Raw genomic sequence first — 26,666 nt, 5'->3', positions numbered from 1 at the left:
GCAAAAACCTATCAAATGTTGGTCACTGAGATTTGCAAGTACAAGCTGGTTGAGGGCATGGTTATTATCTTGCAAACAGATGAAGGGATATGTTATTTGATACAACCCACTAACCTTTAGAATATATGGCCTGCTTTTACAACACAGTGGGGAACCTATCTGTTAATTAAACTAAAACACCCAGAACAGTTTGCCTCGCCTCGTAATCTGTTAAAATAAAAGTGATGGCGAACTCCCAAATTCTACTAATTAAAGAAAATAATATCAATTTATTCTTTAAAAGAGAACATTAAACAACAACTGTTCACAACTCTAAGCCTCACTTTCTCTAAACAGCTTATTATCTGCCTCCAGCTCTAACAATATACTGTTCCAATAAAATTCCATCGACTTAATTCCAAAATGATACAGTGGCTATTGTCTCCAGTGTCTTTCTCCCTGCGTCATCTTTTATTTGAATATATTTAATATGAAAAGGTACCTTTTGAAAGAGTGTTTCAACATCTTGGGTCTTTCTTGCTGATTTTCAAAATGTCTGCCTTTTTTATAACCCCAAATTTGATCATCTAATTGGTTTGTTGTTGGCAAAACAATAAATTCAAACTCAATTGGGTTTTAGTATCCTGGGCTATATTTTAAACTGGTTAAATGCAAATTGTTGTCAAAACAACAGCCAACTCTCCTATCTATTTCACAGCCAAATGTTACAAATTTTCAATTTTCCAGTACGCTCTGAGGCTGCTAGTTAATCATATGACAGGACAGGCGTGTAAGTTCTCAGTGCAGAAGAGCATTCACTCTTTTTTAAAGGTACAGTACTTTAAAAGGAAAGTACACTCCTTCAAATTCATAACACTACATATTTGGTTTCCCACTGGCACTGAAATTCATGTACGATATTACTGTTTTTATGATAGGATGCTTTTTTTTTTGTTTGACAACCGCATCCTGTTAGTGGTGAATACTATTGTCTTGCTACTGCATTGTAGCAGCTTGAAACAGTTGATTTCACCTGTTAATCAAACTTTGTAGGTGCCTCATCTGAGGTAGAGTTGGCACTTATCACAGCCAGGAGTGATTGCTTTAGGGCCATTCATGTGTTTGCACAATATATAGCCATTATCCTGTCTGATGGTTCTGGTGCGCTGTATTTCAGCATCAAGTGTGAAAGGTGAACAAACGGGTCAGGATCTATTTGCAAGGTTGTTGATCAGGTTACCTTCGTAACATGTGGAGCTATAGGAATCCTAACAAGGTATACTGAACAGTGATCATAGATTTGTGGTAAACAGTAGTAAAGAACCTCTGGCCCATTTCTCAACTGGGATAGCAAGGAAAAAGAGCTCGTTTAATGTTCCACACCAGGTGTGAACTTGAACATTAAATGCTACACATTAAGGCATGTATAAGAATCTTGCATATATCTGCAGATTTAAAATAGAACAAATCAATCTTCAACATATTTACAATATGCAAGGACTAAAAAATTGTATGCAATTCCATTAAATACACATTTGAGAATCCAACAAAGATACTCGTGCCCTGAGCCAAGTGGGAATCCCATGGTAATACCATCAATTTGAGCATATATGGTGTCATTGAAAGTGAAATGAACTGCATGAGTTGCTGAGTTTTTAAGTTTCATGAATACTGCTTCATACAATGGTGGTGCATCTAGACGTCTGAAGCGTGCTACAGCACAGATGTCTGGCTTCCTTGAATGGTATGTTGGTGAATGTATTAAGTACCAGGCAGGCACCTGAATAGTGTATTGCTATCTGTGCAAATGTGAAGAAATCTTTCACCACCTAAGTGGAAAATATGTTCAGAAATGATTGGAGCAATTCACACAAGCATTTGGCCAATCCATATTCTGCAGAATCCGTCATGGATAAGATCAGGTGTAAAGGGATAGCATGTTTGTGTCTTGCACAACCATGCATGTGCAAAATTTGTGAGCCATGAGGGCCAATCTATTTGTATATATTTCCCCAGCAATTTGCTGCTCTTGTAGAAAAGCAGCAAACATTTTATTTAGACCGCTCCCGAGTAATATTTTCTGGTTATGCTGAGCAGCAGGTCCAATGGGTTCAGATATATCCCTTGCATATTTCCAATATGTACATGGTACATTTGCTATATTTGAATCTCTAACTGCATATAAGAAGGCCCATGTGTGTCTGTGTAGACTTCATCCTCTGCTCAAAATAATTTTTAAAGTAGAACAATCAAATTAACTGTATTATTTCCTTAGTATCCCAGTTGAGAAATCCGCCATGGGGTTCTCTACTACTGTCTATCACACTTATGACCATTGGACAGTATAAATGTGGAATTCCCACTGTTCCATGCAGTTGACTTTATTGGCAAACTCAAAGGGCTGAAGCTTGTGTTCACCATATAAACTTGATGTTGAAGTAGGGCACGTCAAATCTGGGTACCCTAATCAGATTATTTGTCACTGTATAACGTGTGAACTCATTCAAGACTCAAAGGTCTGGAAAAGTACACCGTCTGTCTCAGATTATCCAGGAAGAGTAAGGTATCTCAGGGGTTTTAGCAACAGCTGAATCTAACAGTTTCACATAACCCAGTTAGTGTTTGCCACTAACAGGACGCTGCTGTCAAACCAACAAGATGATCTGCCTTTCGCAAAAATGAGGAGAGTAGTGTGTGAATTTCAATGTTGCTATGAGGTAAAGTTTGTCCTAAACCCCAGTGGATCATATCAAACACCATGTCCTTTTTAGCTGTTCACAACAGTAAGGTATTAACCATGCTTACCAAACCGTGTCCAACATTAGATGTAATTCTGCAATTGGATAAAATTTGCTGGGTAATCCTACATGTATGAAGAATTATGCTGATGACCACTTTAGGATTATCAGTCAGGATCACAGATTGATGCAGTGGTGTCCTGGATGCTACATGTGGGCAGCATGGTAGCACAGTGGTTGGCACTGATGTCTCAGTGCCAGGGACCCAGGTTCGTTTCCAGCCTCTGGCATCTGTTTGTGTGGAGTTGCGTGGACATTCTCCCCGTGTCTATGTGGGTTTCCTCTGGGTGCTCTGGTTTCCTCCCATAATCTAAAGATTTGCAGGTAAGGGTGAACTGGCCATGCTAAATAGCCCATAGTGTTCAAGGTTATATCGGTTAGGTGCATTAGTCAGGGGAAATGAAAAGTCGTAGGTGAATGGGTCTGGATGGAATACTCTTCGGAGAGTCAGTGTGGACTTGTTGGGCCTAATGGCCTGTTTACACACTAGGGATTCTATAATACGGTGTCTTTATCAACTCAAAGTTAGTGGTAGCCATTCACAGATGTCATTCATAGCCATATCAAATCAGTTAACCTGCCTGGTTTAAAAGTTAGACACAGTCTAGCAGTTAACATCATTTAATTGGTGCATTCTCCCTAGCAAAACATCTCTACCAATTAGTCCACTTGCTGACCAATCAGCATTCTCCTCGTCAGTATCAATGTTGGTTTTCCCCTCAAATTGGTATTCTTGCAATTTATCCTGTTGACTGCAAGATGAGATGTGTTGACGTATTTTTCAGCAACACTTAAAACTAAACTTATTAGCCACTTCTCGCATTTATGCTGTTTCTCTGGCAATGTTGTTGAGGTTACTACAAGAGAGCAGGAGAGGATCCATGTAAATTTTGGTTACAATTTATTTAATGGATAATTTAAAAATAATAATAATTGGCTTGTAAGTTATTCATTTAGACTTTTTTGTTTTGGCAGGGATTAAATTGAGGAGACCTCCCTGGTACATTCCTGGTAAGTCATTTCTCACACAAAAATGGTCCTGGTTTGAATTGTACAGTTTTCTAGAAATGACTCTGATATGTGGCCAGGTCAGACACAATCTAGCTTGATGTCTCTCTTGGCATTTAATTGTAATGTTTCAAACTAGTATATTGTCAATTATTCAACCATGAGCACTGTTTATCTCCTTATACCAACTTAGTTTGGATTTCCAATCATAGCCTACTCTACCAAAGATACCACACTTCTGCATGGCAATGAGACAAAATCCAGAAGTTATTCCCAATTTATTTACACGTTCATCCTAACTAATAGTTAGGAATGGCAGAATGAATGAAATGAAACTCGACGTAAAAATAATACAATTTAAAGTGTGATCTCAAGTAAAATGTATTTGTATCCATCAAAGAAAAAAACTCAACTCTTAACATTTGAGAGCCATCTGATATTGTTTCAGGTTCTTAACTGTCAACATTTTCCTGTGCACTTTTTCTTCAGACGGCGAGAGTATTCATGGGCCCACGGTTGTTATTGATGGTAATGAATATTGGTTTGTGAACAACACCAGGTTAACTTACCAAGAAGCTGATCTATATTGTTCAAGGAATGAGAGCAAATTGGCTTCCATAACATCCAGACCTGCAATAAAAATGATTAAGACTCATCTACTAAAGGTGAGTTTTATCTTCTTTATCAAGGTTTTTGTCTGTATATTGGCATTACTAATGATCAAAAGTATTTCTTCAATATGTATTGAGGCTACATCAGATGTCTCTAGGGATAATTTTAATGACTTGGTAATGCTGCCAGGGTGTGTCTAGTGTTTCATTTATAATTTAGTTCTTGTGTGCAACCAGTATTTTTAACACCATCTTTCTAAATAAAATGTGCTGCCACATGTGACGATTCCTGCACATTACCTTGCAAGCTGCTGCATCACTGTGCACATACGCAATATAATGGGAAATTTGGATGAACCATGTGGTGAGTGTAGAGCATCTTATCCAGTGTGCATTGCCAGCAAATAGGCTTTACATTATGAGCACAAAGTCAGCAAATTATATTATCAAGATATATTTTCAAAAGTGATGACAATTTTCTTTTTGGGAAATCTGATCATAACTTGCTCTCCAGAGCCATGAAGCCAAGAGTTAAACTATCATCCAGAATCTCTCACCAGACAGGAATAAGGTAGTAACTTTCACTTCCACTATGAGATATATTGAAATACAAATTGTATATTTGAATATATAATTACAAGTATATGCAAATGTTATACATATGCAGGAATTTTCTTATTAAAATTTTAAGTCTATTAAAACTAAAAAATCTATTTAAGACAAATTAATAAAATATAGTCAGTTCTTGTGCAACCATGTTATAGAAGAGTTTTAGAAAGAGAGCTTAAGGTGTTGGCTCTGTAATCACATTACAGCCAACACTCATTTTAAAAGTTTGCACTGTGGAAACAGCATCCCCAATTCATCAAGCATGTTACAGCGAATTCATGTTGATGAAAGGCACATTATAACAGAACAACTTGTACTGATGTTAAAAGGGTTTGTATTTGTGAATATCACAGATGTGCAATGGTGAGTCTTCAAGATAATGTAAATTTTTATCTAAGCACCTAATATTGTTGCTATTAACATTCTACATCAGAATGCCAAGGACTATGTCTGCCAATAATACTGCACTTTCTAAAACGCATCTTTTTAAAGCACCCAGGAGAAAGCAATTCATAATGCTCAAGCCAATAAGTACACGAGGATTGAGATTTCCACAATTGATCTTTCCACTCTAAAAATAAAAATTGTCACTTAATTGCTTTGCATAACTGGCCTGGAAAAATGGCCATCTGCTGACGAGGGCAAGTTGCACTTGAGGTCATCAGATCAGATTAGGAATAAAAATTAAGATTCTGAGCCAACACATAAAGAGAGAAGCTTCCCCAGGAGCACAAAAATATCCAATTTAGATACAACAGATGACCAGACTCTGACTCGTACATTTGACTTCCTGTAAGAGGAAAGAATACCTGAGTTGAGCAGTTCTATTTGGCAAAGAGAACTAAAATTGCAAGATGTTAATGCATGAAAATTAGAAATTGACTTTTCCTCTCTACAGCACTTTCCTTCGTTGCTAAAGTGGTGGGTAAAGGCCATCAATTACAATATGATGAACAGTCCATTGTAAGTACTGCATATAATATTTTTTTAATTTTCAATTTGTTAATATAATTTCTAATCACTTCATCTACATTCACAATGTGATTGACATTGAAGAATATATGTTTCTGTGATACAGACTTTTCCGAACTTTCAATGGAAACTGTCACTATTCTGTAAACTATTATATTTTTGTGGGTATTCAATCCAAATACAAATTGTTTGTTTATTTTGCATTGGTACTGCAGCATGACTACATTCTAATACTGGCAGTTTAATTGTAGAAATGCATCATTTATTCCATTATTTAATGGCCTAGTATAGTATTTTACTATAGAAGAGTCCACTTTCACTTTCAGGGTCAGTTCAACCCCCAGTAGATCATTTCAAGGTCTATTCATCAATCCATGATGATCTAAATAAAAATAATTAGGATAAAGAAAATTGGACAGTTTTCATTCCTCATCATTGATGGAAGTAAATATATGGATGTGATTTGTGGATTTAGTCTGATCACACATGAAACATTATAACTTTTGGTGAGGTTAAAGTATGCCTAACCCATCTTAGTTAGCATTGTTGTATAGGGCAGTGTTAATGCCTACCTATGTTTTTTTTCCATTGCTAACTGTATCCTTAATTCCATCTCCCCACTATTGTAATTTGTAACAACAAAAAGACAAAAAGTGAAGTGGAGAGACAGTGTAGATCGAATTTCCCCAGGTGCTTCGCTGGTACTTCTCACCTCAGTCTGTGGATGACTGTACCATCCCAATTCCTTGAAGAGGAGGAACAACCTTAATCCCTCAACAAGCTATTGTTTCACTTAGCAGTGGTGTTATAGCTTGTGGTCAGAACACCTGAAGTATTATGCTCATGGTATCTTCACTGTATCATAACATGTGACCTGATGGTACAATGATTTCATACTCCATTCTACTTCAGATGACAACTTGAAACACAACACTCTACTGGAAGCATTCTCCTCTGTTGTAACCTACACTTAATATTAGCTCAGACACTATTATACCCAAGGCATATAATCTTTGAAACAAATGGTTTCAATAAAATCTGTTGGATTCTTCAATACAATACCTATTTTCAGTTTCTTCTTTACAGTAAATAACGTAAGTATTGCTGCATCAGGTAAAACACCCTTTTGGCTACAAAATGACACCAACACCCTCCTTTGCACAATGGAATGTAGGTTTAAATATTTACCTGGCAATCACTGAGTACTGTGCTGGACCAGACCCTTCATGACAGTTGCAGTCATTTTCATGGATGAAGACAAGTATTCACATGCTACAGCAATGTTTTAACTCTATGTGGATGGATGACTCCACTTTTCAGTCAAGTCTGCACATAACTGCTAGCACATTTGCATGATTTTTCCTCTACCTGGTTCTGCATCTCTATTAGGTTTCTTATGGCTAAATCCTGAGTTTGGACATCTGTATGCTCAGCAGGAGCTCAGTTGCCCTTCCTCATTATCAGACGTCTCCGTTATTACCTTGTTTGTTAGTCATGGGTACCTGTCTGTGATGTGCTCACCAGGTAGTGAGCAGAATCTAATGAAGAATGTGAACCCACTGAGGTGAATGTGTCTGTGCTGGAGGAGGGGACAGGTGAGTGCTGAATGGTGTAGTCATCCTCCGAGGTGGGAAGTAGAGCTGGGAGTTAGTCTTTCATCACTTTTTCTTGGTTCTGGAGCCTGCCTGGAGGACATTTTAGAATTAGTATTTGCATTAGCTCAGGGTTAAGCACAATTCTCTTGCCCAAAGTTGAATGCGTTAATCCTACGTGTGCATCAGTCAATGTCTTTGATCTTTGCAAAGACATTGCCTCCATTGATGCATTGTCGGCCATGGTTCACCTCCCATGCAGGCTTAGCCAGAGTGGGTCATCTGAGTTAAGAGACCTTTGTCTCTAATTTTATCTCACTTATGATGACAAACCAGAGCAGTGGGTGTTATCCCAAATGGTACGTAACCAAGTTGCAGATGACACAATCTGCACTTGGTAGATAGAATAAAATGTCGGAAAATGTGAGGTTATGCATTTTGGCAGGAAAAGAAAAGAGGAGCTGATTATTATTTAAATGGAGGAAGTGCAGAAAGGTACAGCTCAGGAATTTGGGAGTCCTTGTACATAAATCACAAAGTTGAGAGTGAACAAAGTAGGTAAATGGAATGTTAGCCTTTATTTCAAAGGGAATGGAGTATAAAAGTAAGGATGTCTTTCTAAAACTGGACAAGATACTGGTCAGACAACAGCTGAGGAACTGTGGACAGAGTTGATCTCCCTTATTTAAGGAAAGATATATTGACATTTGAAGGCAATCCAGAGAAGGTTAATTAGGTTGATCCTGTGTATAAGAGGAATTTCTTATAGGAAGGGCTGAATAGATTGGGCTTGTACTCATTGGAATTTAGAAGAATGAGAAACCGCCTATTGAAACATACAAAACTCTTTGGGGGCTTGAAAGGGTATATATGGAAAGGTTGTTACCCCATGTGGAAGAGTTTGGGCCAAAGGGTGTAATCTCTGAATAAGGAGTCACTAATTCTCTTCTGAGGGTAGTGGATCTGTAGAATTCTTTACCACAGATTGCTGTTGAGGCTGAGTCATTAAATATATTCAAGGTTGGGCTAGACAGATTTTTAATTTTAATCAGAATTAGGGTTATAAGGAAAAAGCAGCGAAGTGAAGATTAAGATTATCAGATAAATCGTGACCTCATTCGATGGTGGATTATCCTCAGTGGGCCGAATGACCTATTTCTCAGTTTTCTGATCTATGGCATGCTAAGCTAGTAAATATTCTAGACAAAGACTATCCTGCAGTAGGCATGAAGTGGCTCTCTCATTCAGTCCATTTTCAAGCTTGCTTTACTAACTCCTGTGTGATGTCACTCTGTAATCCCACATTTACATTCTGTTCTGCCTTTGAGTGCCAGCTTTTAGGGTGAGCTAAGTATCACTTGTGCTTACAATTAGCAGCAAATTGGTCATCCTCTTCCTGCCCTTGGTCCAGGGATGCTGACATGAGCTGTCACCTACGTTCAGGGTGCCTTGGTTGACAGCCTGTTGCTGTCTTTCCAGGAAGAACCGGATCCGGAGGATAATGAGGTATTGATACATCACTAAATTGCAAGGCCATCCTGTTGCGGTGTGACTGCCCTGAGGGGGGAAAACATGACCAGAATCAAACAGAACAGATATCCAGAGCTGAAAATGTGTTGCTGGAAAAGTGCAGCAGGTCAGGCAGCATCCAAGGAACAAGAGAATCGACGTTTCGGGCATAAGCCCATCTGCAGTCCTCACTTTCTCCCAGAACAGATATCCAGTCAGGGTCCTGTTTTCCGGGAAATGCTTTTTCAATATGGCTCCTAGATCTTCTACGCTGTAAAGTAACAATGACCTTGTCAATTTGATGTCTACCTCTGACACATCATGCCATGCTCCTCGTGTGCCTATTGCATTAGCTGACCATTACATAATCTAATGAAAAACACCCTACAGCCTGCAAGTGAAAGCAACTCTCACTTTCAGTCCTGATGCCAAACTTCTACTCTAGAACAGAAGAATCTGCACCAAGATGGAAAATTATATGAACACACTGAGATAAAAATTGGTATCCATTTTGCTGCTGACTAAGATAGAAATTGTCAGTCCAACTGGTTTTTTTTTCGGTTTCATCACTCTCGCCTGACTGTGTTAAATCAACCTGCGGTCCATTAACTCCCATAGAATCATAAAATCCCTGTAGAGCAGAGAGAGGCCATTTGATCCAGCAAATCTGCACTGACCTTCTGAAGAGCATCCCATCCATGCCCACTGCCCTTCCCTTTCCCTGTAGACCTGCGTATCCTATGGCTTATCCTCCCAGCCTGCACATCTCTGGACACTATGCACAATTTAGCATGGCCAATTCATCAAACCTGCTCACCTTTAGACTGAGAGAGGAAACCAGACTACCCGGTGGACACCCATACAGAGACAGAAAGAATGTGCAAACTGCACAAGAGTTGCCCATGATTACAATCAAATGCAGGTCCCTGGCACTCAGAGGCAACAGTGCTAACCACTGAGTATCCATGCCCTCTAAATTTATTTCATCCACAAGACCCACTTCCCATTCTGGTTCCAGTACTTCCTGATGTTGTAATGGTTCCTTTTTCTTCGTAGAGTTCCTATTCATTTTGAAACTACCACTGCTGCTACACAATTCCACAAAAATAAATGCATTTAAACTCTTGTTCCTCTCCTAGCCCTTTTCTCTCAAACTACCTTTTCTTATTTAACTGTTGTAAGTGTTATTATCCCTCAGATTTGTGACCAACTTTCTGACAATGCTCTGTTCAAATCTGAGTTAGTGGGACTACTGTCGTCTTAAGGTCATGGATTCCATCCCCTCTTTGCCCACAATATTCTGTCTTGAATATTTTAGCTTCTTAATCCCTGTCTGTCTGAAACTGACTTTTCAAACCTAATTCCCCTCCTTTTTTCTAAGACTGTTAACCCCCTTCAATAACATGGTGTACCCCTATGACTGCTTAAGCCTATCTGGCAATATCTTGCCTTTCAGTCAGTGGTATTTAGATTCTCTTATTGGAGATGGGCAATGGTTGGGATGTTACATCTTGTCAGTTATCTTGATCCTGCTTCATATGGTCATGGACTTCTTCAGTGGTCAGGGCTTGAAGTGGGAGTTTGAGATCTTGCCAACCAGTCGGCGCACAGTGTTGATTTTCTGCAGGAGGGCAAATGTTATTGAGGTAATTGTACGCCTTACTGGGCAGTGCCAATTCTCCCATTTAATGTAAATGTCTTCCAGTACCAGTCATGCCACAGAATCCTAGCCACTGTTAGTAATGCAGTGGGATCTGCTGTAATGATTGCCATGGAATCTCAGATATAGGTGAGTGTGAGCAAGGTGAGAGCTACAGCAGGAAAATCAGAAGCCTGGGCAATGGGGTGGTCTTATGCTGGGTCTCTTTCAGCCTGAGTGCCCATTAAAAAGGAATGCCTCCTTCCTGTAGGCCACTGGTAAATCCAGTCGAGTTTGTTGGGCAGTCTCCCTTGATGGCAATTCCTCTGGCTGCTGCTGATGGAATTCCAGTGAATGAGGGCCTTAATTAGCCTGTGTCTGAAAGGCTTATAAGGTAGTCTGCTGAAGGGAATTCAATTCCAGGCAGTATTTGAGTTGCAAATTTACTGAGAACTACAATTATCAGCAAGCATTTCTTCTTTTTCACTGGCCACTGCCCTACCCTGCCAAGGCCCAAACCAGCCACCACCACCAAACTCCTATCTAATTAAAGCAGCTGAGGATGATTGAGCAAACTAACTTCAAGACAGAAGAAGAAATATTTAACTTTGTTTCATCAAATAATTTACATATTTGATTGCACTCTAACTGACGTTTTATATTTTTCCTTTTTTAGTTTTGGTCCCTATTATATATATGATCGATTTCACTCCTTCCATAACCGATATAGAGATTGTTGGTTTATAACTCCTTATGTCCGGTGGATTGGTAAGTAATTTGTACTTTGCATGTTTGTTATTGTAAATTGTTATAGATTAATTATGATCCTATATCGATAAAATTAATGGGATAGTATTAGCATGGATGCAAAACTGGCTCAAGGTCAGGACATTAGCAAATGGTCGATCCTCAGTGTGAGGGAATTATAATGTGGTGTTCCCTGGGAGTCACTGTTCTGACCACTAGTATTTCTGAATTGTGTACTTGACTGTACAGAACATAATTTCAAAGTTTGCCAATTACATGAAACTCTGGAATGTAAACAACAACAAGAAACATATTACCGTTCAGGTTCCTGTTAGTGACCGATAACATCTAAGCACCCAGCAATTAAGTGGTAGAGCTACACCAGAAGATTTTAAGATTTTTAACAGAAACTTTTAATTATTTTGGACATACAATAAATGCTATTCCATATCTTATTACTGCATCTACATGCCAGCTTTATCCCATCACAAAGTGTAATTTAAGTTTTGGAGTCTTCCCTATTTCCTCTTCTAAATCCTATCCCCAAAGGGAATTGAATAAACATTTTTTTTTTGAAAAAAAGGAAAGAGCAGGGTAGATAAACTTGTTTTAAAAAATGGTCTCATGGTGGAAGTTGCTGGCAAGCCCAGCATTTGAACATGCAAATTATTCTCAATTGAGTGGCTTGCTTGGCTGTTTCAAGGTAGTTAAGAGTCAATCACATTGCCTTGGATCTGGACTCACATGTAAGCCAGACTCTCTAAAGTTGGTAGATTTCCCTTCCCTGGAAGGGGTTGGTGAACCAGACAGGGTTTTCCATCAAGGCTCGTGTCTATGGGAGCAACAGTAATTATACCCGTATTTACAAGGCACTCCCGCCACACAAACCGCCATGTACGGCCCTCATGGCTATACAAAGGCCCTAATCAATACCGCCAACAGATCCATCTCTATATAATTTAGAAAAAGCTGCCATGTTTTATAGAATCGCTCCGTTCCATGGTGCGCCATACTTGTCAGGTAATCTTGAGGGACTAGCTCCATCACAAGTCTATGCCACCCTGCAAGACCTGGAGGTTTTTCTGATATCCAGTTCATTAGGATGTTCTTCCTTGCACAGTGCATCAGGATATTAAACAACCTCTTCCTGTGCTCCTCCAGAGAGGGAAGGTTTGGTAGTGCCAAGAGGAGGGACACCAGACCCCACCCACCTCCCCAACTTAACCTCCCAGAATCCTCTCCAGCTCATTTACAATGGCCACCCGGTATCCACTGATCTTGTAACTGAACCAGAAACAATATATAAGGGTGCCAATACTGTTTTTACATTTGGGACATTTCAGGGATGATCCTTTCTTGAACTTTGCTAACCTCTCTCTGGTGCCATCTGGGCCCTGTGGGGAATCTTCATTTGCATTGCTTCTGCTCTGTTGCATATTGAAATCGTCTTTACATTTCCCCCATATATCCTCCCACGTTTCTGATGAAATTTCTTCCCCTAACCCCTGATTCCAAATCTCATGAAGTCTCTCCCTATCCCCCAAGGCATTATCACTCTGCAGATGGTATATGGTACTAACTGAGAGAGCACCCCAACATCGGAGCACTCTACATTCTATATCTGGCTCGTAGGGCTATGTCAGGAGCATGGTTTTCTTCTGTATATAATCCCTAACTTGGAAATATCTGGAAAAGGTCCTTTTTAGGATTCCATATTTCTGACCACCTTGCCTAAAAGACATCAAGTCCACCCCCTCAAACAGGTCTCCCAGACAGGAGATTCCTTTATCCTGGATTAGAGTGGTGCTGGAAAAGCACATCAGTTCAGGCAGCATCCGAGGAGCAGGAAAATCGACGTTTCGGGCAAAAGCCCTTCATCAGGAATAAAGGCAGAGAGCCTGTAGGGTGGAGAGATAAATGACAGGAGCCTAGCTGATTCCTTTATCCTCCCAAGCTGGAGTCCATTGATCCCGGCCTAAATCCTGGGGCTCCCATTGTCTGGGTAAACGGCAAAGTCTTTAAACAAATTGCCCTCACCCTGCATCATCCTCCATCCTTTTACATATTTATGATAGCTGGACTTTTACAGTGCTCAACTGCCAACCTCATCTTATCCATAAACACTGAGTGGAGTGGCAAAGTGTCCTATAAGTCCTCCACATCAAGCCATATCGCTTTTCGGTCACTGTGTAGCCATTTGCCTACATTTGACAGCAGGGCGTCTATTTGATATTTCTTCAAATCTAGGAGGTACACACCCTCCACCACCATGAGCCCCCCCCCCCCCACACCGCGCAATATCCTGCAGAAGCTGCAGCTTGGTAAGTTTAAGTAACGGACGACTATCCAAGCCATCTCTCAAACCTCCGCAGTGCCTGTTTGGGTATTAATAGCGGGAGCATTCTCAGGATATAGCAGCCAAGGGAGAACATTCATTTTAATCAAACAGCTGCACAAAGTTACCTCTGTACAGCTACCGGAAGACAGGGGTAATAAAAATTCCCAGATAAAGAAAACCTTTCTGTGACCATGTAAAGGGAAATTCCATTCTACCTTCCAGCTTCGGTACCTCCACCAACTCCCCCCAACAGGCATGACTTCCAATTTTGTAAAATTTATCCTGTATCCTGAAAAGCTACCAAATAATTTAATGTTTTTGTATTAACCGGGGTATGGAATTTTCAGGATTAGCTAAAAACAAAAGGACATCGGCTGCATACACAGTGATTTTATGTTCCCCAGCTCCCACTTCCAGTTCCATTATTTCAGGGTCTTTTCGGATAGCCTCCGCCAGTGGCTCAAGTACCAAGATGAACAGTAGCAGCGACAGGGGACACTCATGTTGTCTGCCCCTTCCCACACCAAAATTGCTCGATTTAACCCATTCATGATAATCGCTGCCTTAGGGTCTTTAGATAACACTGCCACCCACCTGGCGAAGGCCCTTCCTAGACTAAATCCATCTACAGCAGCAAAGAGGTACGACCATTCCACCCAATCAAAAGCCCTTTCTGTATCCAGGGAGACCACCAAACCCGGAATCGCTCCCTGCTGACATATTTGCACTGTGCTCAGTACCCATCGAATATTATTCGAGGAGCTGCAGCCCTTGATTTAAAAACCCGTCTGATCCTCTTTTATAATAATGAGCAGCACCTTCTCCAGTCTCTGAGCCAACACCTTTTGATAAAATTGTAAAATCTATGTTCAACAACCAGATGGGTCTATATAATGCGCAATCCTCTGGGTCTTTCCCTTTCTTTTAAGATAAGGGAGATATTAGCCTCCCTTAGACAGGGCAGAAGACAGTACTGTCTATACGAATGACTATACATCCCCAGCAGTGGTTCAGCCAACATGTGTATAAACTTGTAAAATTCACTTGGGAATCCATCTGGACCGGGTGCCTTACCAACTACTTTTAGAGGTGCATTTTAAAAGGGATTTGTACCAGGCAGGTCCAAGTTTTCCAAAAAGGATTCCATTCTCTCATTTCCATCCCCACATCCCTCCAACAGGTATAACTCTTTATAAAACTCTCAGAATCTGGCATTGATCTTCCTCAGTTCACGAGTGACATTGCCAGCTGTCTCCCTGATGGACACGATGCACTGTGGAGCACTTTCCTTCCGAGCCAGATAAGCCAGGAATCTACCTGACTTCTCCCCATATTCAAGCAGCGTTCGCTTTGCAAAGGACATTCCTCTCCTCGCCACTTGTGTGAGCACTGAGTCCAGAGCAGCCCAGAGAGTCTTGACCCTTTGTAATTTGACCACAGATGATTAGATTAGATTAGCTTCCCTACAGTGTGGAAACAGGCCCTTTGGCCCAACTAGATCTGGTGTAATATGTTGACTCGGCTGCCTTCAACTGGACCTCGAGCATCTGCTGCTGCTCTCCTTTGTATTTCATACTCTGCAACGATTCTTAATCATTCCCTTTTAAGAATGCTTTGGTGGTCTCCCCGAGCACTGGTGGATTGCTGGCCGTACCCCATTGATGTCCCAAAATGCCCTGAACTCCCTTGTGATATACTGAACAAAGTTGTCATCTTTCAGCAAAAACTGATCAATGTGCCACTGCCGTGTGCTTACTCCACTACTGTTGGTCTTAATATCTAAATATACTGCCACATTGTCCGAAATAGTTATGCTCCCAATTCTGCAGGCATTCACCGAATCGAAACAAACCGACCGAACAAAGAACATATCAATTCTTGTGTGGCACTTGTGCAGGTTGGAGTAGAAGGTAAAGTCCCCTACCAGCGACCCCCCCACCCCCCAAAACCACCATTCAGGAGGAGACACATCCACTTGCCCCAGCTCCTCCCATAAGTCCACCAACTGTCTAGACTCTGCCAAGATGTACCCGACAGCCCTGTTGGCATCGTGTCTACACCAGGGTTCATGCGACAATTAAAGCCTTCTCCTATAATCATATGACTCACCCCAAGAGCCATTAACTTAGAAACTGCATCAACTAAAAATTTGAGAGGGTGCACCGGGATGCCATTCTTTACTTTTCTCTGTGTATTAGTGCCTTGAGAATGACGAACCGTCCATATTCATCCTTGATTTGATCTGTCACCCGAAATGGGAGGTTCTTTCATACCAGTATGGCCACCCCTCTGCTTTTGGAGTTAAGCGGATAAGAATACCCTATTGTATCCTCCCTACTGTAACTTCAGCAAACTAGAGCTTGTGAAACCCATGTTGTTTTAGATTGTCACAGAGATCTATAGCACAGAAAAAAAGGCCATTTGACTCATTGTGTTCATGCCAGTTGAAAGCAACTACCTATTTTAATCCCATTTTCCAGCACCTTGGCATCTCAAATGCACATTCACATACTTCTGAAATGGTAGAGAGAGAAGGTTTATTTGTGAATGGAACAATCTGTTTAAGGACTGGTGGTTTTAACATTCTAAGAATGAACTTGTGGCTTTTCCATTATGGAAAAAAGTAGCTTACATTTGCCTTTCAGGAGGTCACAAAGTGCATCACTATCATTTTAATGTTTAATCAGTTTGCAGCGCATTTGTGATTTTGTGTGGTTTCCAATCAGTAACACCATTTTGCCAAGATGTCAGGAGAAAACTTTATTCTTTGAATAGTGTCATTGATTTTTTTTTTGCATCTATTGGAGCGAACAGATAGAGTATCAGTATCGTCTCATCTAAAGACCGAACCTTTCACAATCGAGCACAGCACTGAACTATTAGTCTAAATTGTATGCTTGTGCCTGGAGTGGGGTTTCTGTCTTTAATAAGATTTTCATCACTGACCTGTGGTTGACATTAAGAAAATCAGTTTACAGATTGATTTGTGTGGGGACATGACATTTTACAATGTGTTGGTGTGGAATTTCACAATGGGAAGTGGTCATTGTAACTCACAAAAGCATGAAACACTGAATCACTTAACCTTAATCCATTGACGACAAATGATATTCATGATTAATGTCAATGTCTGTCTGTTGAAGGACTGTACTTAAATAATGTAATATTGAAGTCACAAATTGGTGGTTTGCAAATTCGTGAGATTTCCTACTGTTACAGAATTATGGTTATATTGCTTCAATTTTGTTTTTACCTTGCAGAACACCATGAGTTTGTGGACTGTGCCAGACCTCTTCCCTTCATTTGTCAGAAATTAAATATATCATCATTAGAACCATGGTCTCCAGAAGCCAATGTGTCAGGTACTCCATGTACTGGTGATTGGATCCCCTTTGGAGATAATGTAAGAAAAAAGAAACTTGCTTCTATTTGTCATTTTCAGCACAATGATATCATAAAATTGAAAATATTTGTAAGAAGTTGGGATGGGGTCTTTAGACGGCGTTCTTGTTGGAAAAGGTAATGAAAGATGACAGTCCTCTTATTGAGTCTTGTGTTCTTGTGTTCCAGAGCTAATTAAGGGTGAGGATAATTATTTTGCTTAGTGGTATCAATCCATCCAGAATAATCATTCCATTACCTCCATTCCATGTGTCAATTACACTATTGTGAAGAAAGTTTTCAGGAAGGTGGGATTGAATTTGTTTGCTATCCATTTGAATCCGTGGTCTGTCTTGTTCCACTTTTGAAATTTTTAGGTAATTTTCTAGATTTAATTTGTCCATACTGTTCAGTCTTTTATACCAGAACAAAACAACTTCCCTGGCATCTCCTTAAAAAGCCCAGGTTGTTCTGGTCTGATTATCTGACAGTGGTTTTAATGAGGTAAGATCACCCTGTGGCTGTGTCCTGCACTGCTTCCAGTAGTTGAACGAACATATTAACAGGGTAGGGCTCAAGCAGGTACTGGTTGACCTTTGCATCAGCCACTCCATTAGTGGGACAGCACACAAACTCATATTTGCTTGGCACTTCTGACATAAGATGTCAGAAGATGTTATGCGAGTTATGAAGCAAAATTTGATCTAGAGACATTAGGATGAAAAGCTTAATCAAAATAATTTTTACTGAATGTTGTTAATGGGGGAAAGAGGGATAGAAACAGGCAGTGAGGTTTAGCAAGGGAATTCCAGAGCTTGGAGATATTACCAGTCACAGTTCAGCTAAAATCAGGGGTGCATAGGAGTTTAGAATCTGACCAGCAAAGATATCTGAGAAGTTTGTGACTGCCAATATTTGAGGGAATAAATGGTGAGACGCCATGGAGAGATTTGAAAACAAGGATATGACTTTTAAAATCAAGATAAAACAAAACAACAGATGCTGGAGATCTGAAACAAATAAACTGAAATTGCTGAAGAAGCTCAGCAGCTCTGGCAGCATCTGTGGAGAGAAAATAGAGTTAATGTTGAGTCCAGTGACCCGTTGTTAGAATATTGGACTTGGATTTGTGGATGGAAGTTTGTTTAGGGATCAAAAATAATACTGAAGTTGTAAACAGTTTGGTTCAGCCTTGAAAGAGATTTTGGAAATGAGGTTGTAGTTTGCAGAGACAAAAGTGTCAGTAGTTTGGTTTCCTGAAGAGAGGGTTGATGATGGTAGGATTTAAAGGAGAAAGACCACCTGAACGAAGAACTCTTAACATTATCTAATATGAAGATGAGAAAGGGGAGTTTCACGGTCAACAATTTTTATAGGAAAATATGGTGTACAGAGCAGGAAGAGAAGATTCTTCTGGCCAAAGTGATAGGAATGGAGAGAGACAAGAGAGAAACTAGAGAAAGATGCAAGGTCATGGATAGGGTAAGAGTACCTGGAGGAGATTTGGCCCAGTGGAGTAGTTGAAGGGAAGAAAATTGATTGGATCATTGCTACCTTGCTGACTAAGGTCTGTGGGTTTCTTGTATGTTGTTGGAGGTGAAAGGTACTGAAGAAAAGTTTAATAAGGTGACTTATATTGGAGAAAGGAACCTGGATTTCCTTTGCAGAATGAAGTATTTGGCCGTATGCTGTTAGTTTCAGGGTCCAGTGCTTATTTTCGATGAATTCTGTTAAGCATCACATACTTTACTTTTTTTGAACTTAATTTTTCATCAATATCCTTCATCATCCAGGGTACTCTTCTTTGGCATTAAATAGATAAACAATGTACAAATTTAACATAACAATGAAAGTTCTTTTGTTTGTGAAAGGAGGAAAAGGTTTACCTGTTCAGAGGCACGATAATGAATAATTTTAGGAAGGCCTAAAATCAGCAGATTAGTGAGAGACAAAGGAGAGGTCCTAAAAAGGCTGGCAGCACTTCAGGTAGTTAAGTCACCAGGCCCAGACAGGATATGTTCTGGATTGCTGACAGAGGGATGGAAGTAGATATACAGAGCCGTTGACAGAAATTGTTTCAGCCTCGCTGAACACAGGATTAGTCTCAGGAGATTGGAGGATTGCAAATATGACGCTTCTGCTTATAAAAAAGGGGGGCAAAAGATAATCCAGGAAACTCAGACCTGTCAGCTTCACAACATTAATGGGAAAGCTAAATGAGGCCATAATGCTGGATAAGGTAAATCTACACTTTTAGACAAAAATAAGTTAATACTAGACAGTCAACATGGCCTTATCAAGGGCTGGTCAATCTATCAAATTTAATTGAGTTCTTTGACAAGGTGACACAGGCAGCAGATGAGGGTTATAGATTTGTATATTTGGATTTTCACAAAGCACTTGGTATGGTGCCACATGGCAGGTTGGTTGGCAAATTAGAAATATTTGGGATTGATGGGTCCTTGACAGCATGGGTTAGAATTTGGCTAAAAGATAGGAAACATAAGGTATAAGTCAGCATTTCTCAGATTGGAGATGAGTTGGAAGTGGTGCTCCCCAGGGATCAGTGTTGCAATCCTTGCTTTTTCTAATGTATTAAAATGATTTGAAGATGGGTGTTGAGGGCAAGATCTCTAAGTTTGCAGAAGATAAGGTTACAAGAAGAGTGAATTGTGAGGATGAAGCTGAGCGACTTCAAAGGGGCACTGACAAGTTGACCAAATGGGCAGACAGCGGACACACAAATTTCAATATGTGGAAATGTGAGATAATGCATTTTGGAAGAAAGAACTTGGAGAAACAGTGCATGCTGAGTGGTACAACTTTGAAGGGAGTATAGGAGCAGAGGAATTCACTGGCATAAATCTCTAAAGGTTTTTAGACAAGTTGAAACAGTTGTTGAGAAGTTTATAGAATATAAAGACAATGAAATGCTGCTACACCTTTACAAATCATTAGTCAGGCCATATTTGGAGTATTGTGTTCACTTCTGGGCCCCTTTATTTAAGAAGGATGTTAAAACCCTGTAGAGAGTTCCAAGGATATTTACTGGAATGATATGAGGAACAAGAGATTTTTAGATACAAAGAAAATTTAGAAATTGGAGCAGAGAAGTCTAAGAGGTGACCTCACTGAGGTATTCAAGAATATTCTGTTTCCACTGTTTGGTACATCAGTAACAATTTCAAGATTTTCAGCAAGACAACTAGGAGTGAGGTGAGGAGATCCTTCTGTATTCGGTTGTTAGGATTTGGAATGTGCTGCCTGAGCCAGTGGTAGTCAGATTACATAGGAGGTTTCAAAAGAGAGCTAGATGTATGAAAATGGTGAATTTAGAAGGTTATGGAAAAATTATACTAAGGAAAGAAGCATCCTTTCCTTATGCTTCCTTATTCCAGCCTGAGCCTCTCCCCTCCATTTGAGATACTCTTACAGATTTCTATTGCTATGCTTATTCCGATAAGCATTACATATCTCCTTTTAACTTTTATTTTTACTTACCTTCTCATCAATATCCTTAGTCATCCAGGCTACTCCTTCTTTCAAGAGTCAGTACAACAAAATGGGTCAAATGGCCTCCTTCTATACTGTAAAATCTGATTCTGTGTTTCAGTCGGATTCCTATTAGGCATAATATTTGCTACATTTATTAAAAACAATAGATTGTAGAACAGGTTCAATTATTTCTCAAAAGTCTAAATTAAATTAGAATATCCCCTCCCAAAACACACAATGTAAATAGGGCGTAATGGTATGTCAAGTACAAGTAGTAGTAAGTACTTTGATATGAATCTTATTCTATCTGTTTCAGTGCTATAACTTTGTTAAAACGGATGCTTTGCCATGGGAGGCTGGAAAGCGATTCTGTCAGAGCCTTGGTGGGAACTTGCTGACTATCACCAATTCTGTGGAACAAGGTATGTTATTTGATCAAGACTATAGGAGGCTATAAAGATCACTTTTATTTTCTGTATTTTTGATTGTGACCTAAAATGGAAAGTAAGACTGTTTTAAATCCAAGGATTGTGGAAGGAATTGCTGCACTTTTGAAACTCATTGTTTATGGTGTTTACATGGCTGTTTGTTCAAGCATGCTGTGGGCGGCACAGTAGCACAGTGGTTAGCACTGCTGCCTCACAGCGCCAGAGACCCGGGTTCAGTTCCCGCCTCCAGGCGATTGACTGTGTGGAGTTTGCACATTCTCCCTGTGTCTGCGTGGGTGTTCCAGTTTCCTCCCACTGTCCAAAAATGTGCAGGTTAGGTGAATTGGCCATGCTAAATTGCCCTTAGTGTTCGATGTAGGGAATGGGTCTGGGGGGGTGTGCTTTGGCGGGTCGGTGTGGACTTGTTGGGCCGAAGGGCCTGTTTCCACACTGTAAGTAATCTAATCTAATCACTCGGAAAAATGCCTGTAGATGGCACAGCACTGGGGAGTGCATGCAGAGTGGGATTTAGCTGACGACAAGTAGCTAATTAGTTTGTGCGATTGTGACCAGTCATTGATTCCTGAGATTATCAGTCTGATGACAACTCTTTGGTTCCCAGGCAGCTGAGCAGCTTGTGGATGTTGTGAATACTACAGGACAAGTCTTTTAGCAGCCATTGATCCATTTCACTCATGTTATCGCGCTCGATGTTTGCAGTTTAAAAAAAAATCCTGAAACCTGAAGTAAGCTGTTGCTTCTAACCAATAATCAATTTACTTCGTGTACCCATTACCCTGGACCTCCTGAAAATGAGTGAAAGAACCTGGGGAAAGAAGGATGAAGAACAGAGTGCAGGCAAGCCAAAAGGAACATCTTAATGAGCCTTGTGGACTCGTGTTATCAAACAGTGCTTCCCAACCTTTATCCGATCAACTTTTTTTCTCGTTTGTCTGTCTGTGTAGGGATTTTAAAAAGGGGCCGAGAGTAGAACCATATGTTGATAAATCTTGGTGTTTACTTGTGATTAGAATTTACTTATTTGTAATAAATAGATTTCTCATTTAAGTGCATGAACCTGGTTAGTGTTTTCCGTTAACTTGACTCCACAGATGGCTAAATTGAGGATTGTGCATATTTTATTAGATCATTAACTTTTGTGATGACCCCAGGGGGAGCAGGGCTTGAGAATCAGCATTTTCCCAAGTGGATCATGACAACTCTTAGAATCGTCCATTTTAGGAGCAGGGATTACAGCTTGCATGACCGTTTTGGATATGTTCATGTTTCTGAGCTTATATATTTATTGAAGTAGCTTCCCAGGATCTTAAAACAACAGTTTTAATGCTTAGTTTAATTTTTTATTCAGTTTGTAAAGACTGTGGAATGTGAAGTGAGGTTTGTGTTGTGGTCCGAATATGCAGTCAGAAATGATCTGCAGGTAATTGTACTGAGGAGTACCAGATGCACACCCATTTTGTCATGTGGACTTGTGGACAAAGCAACTTAGGTTTCACTCCTACAAGATCCTAACATTTGGTCATAGAATCTTCTGTATAGTACAGAAACCGACCCTTTGGTCCAATTCGTCCATGCCAAACAGGTGTTCTATTTCTGTGACAATGTTGATCATATTAATGTAACCTGTAACCATTACTTTTTGGGTAACATGGAGTAAATGATATCATCTTAGCTAAAAGAGACATTTCCAGTTAGACCAGGAAGTCATTTTCCTCCAACGATGTGAGATCTTCACAATTGGCTTTAAGTGCTCTGTTTGTACAACAGAAGAACTGTAGGTTTAAGGGCCCTTCTTGTGGTAATCTTTAACAAGAAAGAATACTTCAGTGAATAGTAAAAGCAGTTCAGAGCTGGTGAGAGACATGCTGTAACAGGAGAGTTAGCAAGTCCAAACACATGCAGATTCATTGTGTGGGAATGGTCTAGAGATGGAGTTCACCAGCATTTGAACAAATGTTGGAGTGAAGCTAAAATTCCTACAGGACAACAGAAACATTGCTAAAAGTGCAATAATCCAGGTTGGAAAAGCAAGAAGTGAAGAAATGATTTATAGCTCAGATGGAGTATTATTGTTATAGCAAATGTGTGCCACAAAGCACAGCTAATGAACTAAGAGAGCCAATAAAGAAATATTAATCTGAAGTCATTGAAAGAGGTGGGGATAATTTACTTAATTGTAAGGAGCATGAATCTTTGAGTAAAATTGTTTTAAAGTGGGAATTGTTGATTTATGGCTGCAAACAGGATTCATACAGTGAATTTGCTAAAAAGGTGGGAATCCTTCACTTAAGTCATAATACAGAGGTCCTCCGGTACAACAGCAAAAGCAAAACTGCTATTCCTACAAAATACATCTTTTAGGCATGCAGAAAATATATTACTAGGAACATTTAATTTCAGGGATGCCAAAATAAAACACGTGTTTGGTGTCTTGGAGAGAACAATTTCTGACATTTTAGAACAGTAGTTTCCAAATTAGTGACTAAATTAGGAGGTTAGTCAATAGGATTGAATAGGAGAATTCAACACCCAAGATGAATATTAATGACCTTTTAAAGATTAGAGGAGAAATGTGATTATGGTGACTTCACATCAGTGTTTACAAGAGGCAAAACTATTGTCGAAATTGCTGTTGAGTTATCAGGTTTCTTATAATACAAGAAAGTCCTGACTCGAGAGAGCCATTCAGGTGATGAGTGAAACAGAATTCCAGAAGCAGCAACCAAGATAGGAAACTGAAGTTGTACTGGATTGATGCACGTTTTCCTCTGCAATCAGCATTGAAGAATATTCCAACTGTAAAAGTAAGTAAGGTTTCTGAGGAAGAATATAAGCAGTGAGCAAGCCAGTGAATAACCTACCCCAATTGATGAATCTATGATTGATGCAACTTTGGATGCAACACAGGTTGGTGAACGATACCTGATGGATTAAAAACTGACATTACGTGTGGAATTGACTTGGAAGAGACAGATTCGAGCAGAGTATTTGTCTTCCTTATCTTCCCATGACGAATCCTCAGTAATTATGATCATGATAGTGGCATTCCAGAAGTATTCCTCAAATAACAGAATGGAGGACATGATGAACATGTTGGTTTCTCTTGTAGTACAATTGCTGAGAGTAAAGAAGAGAATCCATCTGATGATTGAAATGAAGTATTTACATGCCACCACACAAATCCGCAGACAGATTGAGAATAAAAATCTGCTGACACATTGGATTGCACCTGACTTGGAAGGGGACTAATATACTGTCAGGGAAATTTGCTAGAACTGGTCGGGAGGATTTAAACCAGTAAGGTGGGGGGTGGGACCCAGGGAGATAGTGAGGAAAGAGATCGACCTGAGACTGGTACAGTTGAGAACAGAAGTGAGTCAGGCAGGCAGGGACAAGGGAGGACTAATAACTTATAACTGCATTTATTTCAATGCAAGGGGCCTAACAGGGAAGGCAGATGAACTCAGGGCATGGTTAGGAACATGGGACTGGGATATCACAGCAATTACAGAAACGTGGCTCAGGGATGGGCAGGACTGGCAGCTTAATGTTCCAGGATACAAATGCTACAGGAAGGATAGAAAGGGAGAAAGAGAGGAGGGGGAGTGGCATTTTTGATAAGGGATAGCATTACAGCTGTGCTGAGGGAGGATATTTCCAGAAATACATCCAGGGAAGTGATTTGGGTGAAACTGAGAAATAAAAAAGGGATGATCACCTTATTGGGATTGTATTATAGACCTCCTAATAGAGGAAATTGAGAAACAAACTTGTAAGGAGATCTTAGCTATTTGTAAGAATAATAGGGTGGTTATGGTAGGGGATTTTAACTTTCCAAACATCGACTGGGACTGCCATAGTGTTAGAGGTTTAGATGGAGAAGAATTTGTTAAGTGCATACAAGACAATTTTCTCGCTCAGTATGTGGATGTACCTACGAGAGAAGGTGCAAAACTTGACCTACTCTTGGGAAATAAGGCAGGGCAGGTGACTGAGGGAGCACTTTGGGGCCAGAAACCATAATTCTATTCGTTTTAAAATCGTGATGGAAAAGGACAGACCAGATCTAAAAGTTGAAGCTCTAAATTAGAGAAAGGCCAATTTTGATGGTATTAGGCAAGAACTTTTCGAAGGCTGATTGGAGACAGATATTCACCGGTAAAGGGATGACTGAAAAATGGGAAGCCTTCAGAAATGAGATAACAAGAATTCAGAGAAAGTATATTCCTGTCAGGGTGAAAGGAAAGGCTGGTAGGTATAGGGAATGCTGGATGACTAAAGAAATTGAGGGTTTGGTTAAGAAAAAGAAGGAAGCATATGTCAGGTATAGACGGGATAGATCAAGTGAATCCTTAGAGTATAAAGGAAGTAGGAGTATACTTAAGCGGGAAATCAGGAGGGCAAAAAAGGGACATGAAATAGCTTTGGCAAATAGAATTAAGGAGAATCCAAAGGGTTTTTACAAATATACTAAGGACAAAAGGGTAACTAGGGAGAGAATAGGGCCCCTCAAAGATCAGCAAGGCGGTCTTTGTGTGGAGCCACAGAAAATAGGGGCGATACTAAATGAATATTTTGCATCAGTATTTACTGTGCAAAAGGATATGGAAGATATAGACTGAAGGGAAATAGACATTTTTGCAAAATGTCCAGATAACAGAGGAGGACATGCTGGATGTCTTGAAAGGCATGGAAGTGGATAAATCTCCAGGACGTGGTGAGGTATACCCCAGAACTCCTATGGGAAGCTAGGGACATGATTGCTGGGTCTCTTGCTGAGATATTTGTATCATTGATGGTCACAGGTGAGGTGCCAGAAGACTGCAGGTTGGCAAACGTGGTGCCACTGTTTAAGAAGGGTGGTAAGGACAAGCCAGGGAACTATAGATCAGTGAGCCTGACCTTAGTGGTGGGCTAGTTGTTGGGGGGAGTCCTGAGGGACAGGATGTACATGTATTTGGAAAGGCAAGGACTGATTCGGGATAGTCAACATGGCTTTGTGCGTGGGAAATTATGTCTCACAAACTTGATTGAGTTTTTTGAAGAAGTAACAAAGAAGATTGAGGTCAGAGCAGTAGATGTGATCTTTGTGGACTTCAGTAAGGCGTTCGATAAGGTCCCCCATGGGAGATTAATTAGCAAGGTTAGATCTCATGGAATACAGGGAGAACTAGCCATTTGGATACAGAACTGGCTCAAAGGTAGAAGGCAGAGGGTGATGGTGGTGGAGGGTTGTTTTTCAGACTGGAGGCCTGTGACCAGTGGAGTGCCACAAGGATCGGTGCTCGGTCTCTACTTTTTATCATTTACATAAATGATTTGGATGCGAGCAGAAAAGTTACAGTTAGTAAGTTTGCAGATGACACCAAAATTGGAGGTGTAGTGGACAGTGAAGAGAGTTACCTCAGATTACAACAGGATCTGGACCAGATGGGCCAATGGGCTGAGAAATGGCAAATGGAGTTTAATTCAGATAAATGCGAGGTGCTGCATTTTGGGAAAGCAAATCTTAGCAGGACTTATACACTTAATGGTCAGG

The 26,666-nt window shown here is 40.2% G+C and overlaps 1 protein-coding gene across 2 annotated transcripts in view; it reads left to right on the top strand.

Moving 5' to 3' along the window:
* ly75 (lymphocyte antigen 75) overlaps nt 1-26,666 on the top strand; it is a 141,982-nt gene that overhangs the window by 69,415 nt on the left and 45,901 nt on the right. For both annotated transcript variants that reach the window (XM_072579435.1, XM_072579434.1), the window contains exons 17-22: nt 3,753-3,788; nt 4,275-4,450; nt 5,904-5,968; nt 11,394-11,485; nt 17,063-17,205; nt 20,995-21,100. In XM_072579435.1, the coding sequence (XP_072435536.1) occupies nt 3,753-3,788; nt 4,275-4,450; nt 5,904-5,968; nt 11,394-11,485; nt 17,063-17,205; nt 20,995-21,100 (618 nt within the window). The remainder of the gene's footprint in view (nt 1-3,752; nt 3,789-4,274; nt 4,451-5,903; nt 5,969-11,393; nt 11,486-17,062; nt 17,206-20,994; nt 21,101-26,666) is intronic.

This window comes from Chiloscyllium punctatum, chromosome 10 (assembly GCF_047496795.1).
Source record: "Chiloscyllium punctatum isolate Juve2018m chromosome 10, sChiPun1.3, whole genome shotgun sequence".
Lineage (NCBI taxonomy): Eukaryota > Metazoa > Chordata > Chondrichthyes > Orectolobiformes > Hemiscylliidae > Chiloscyllium > Chiloscyllium punctatum.
This window is presented reverse-complemented; position numbering and strand designations above follow the sequence as displayed.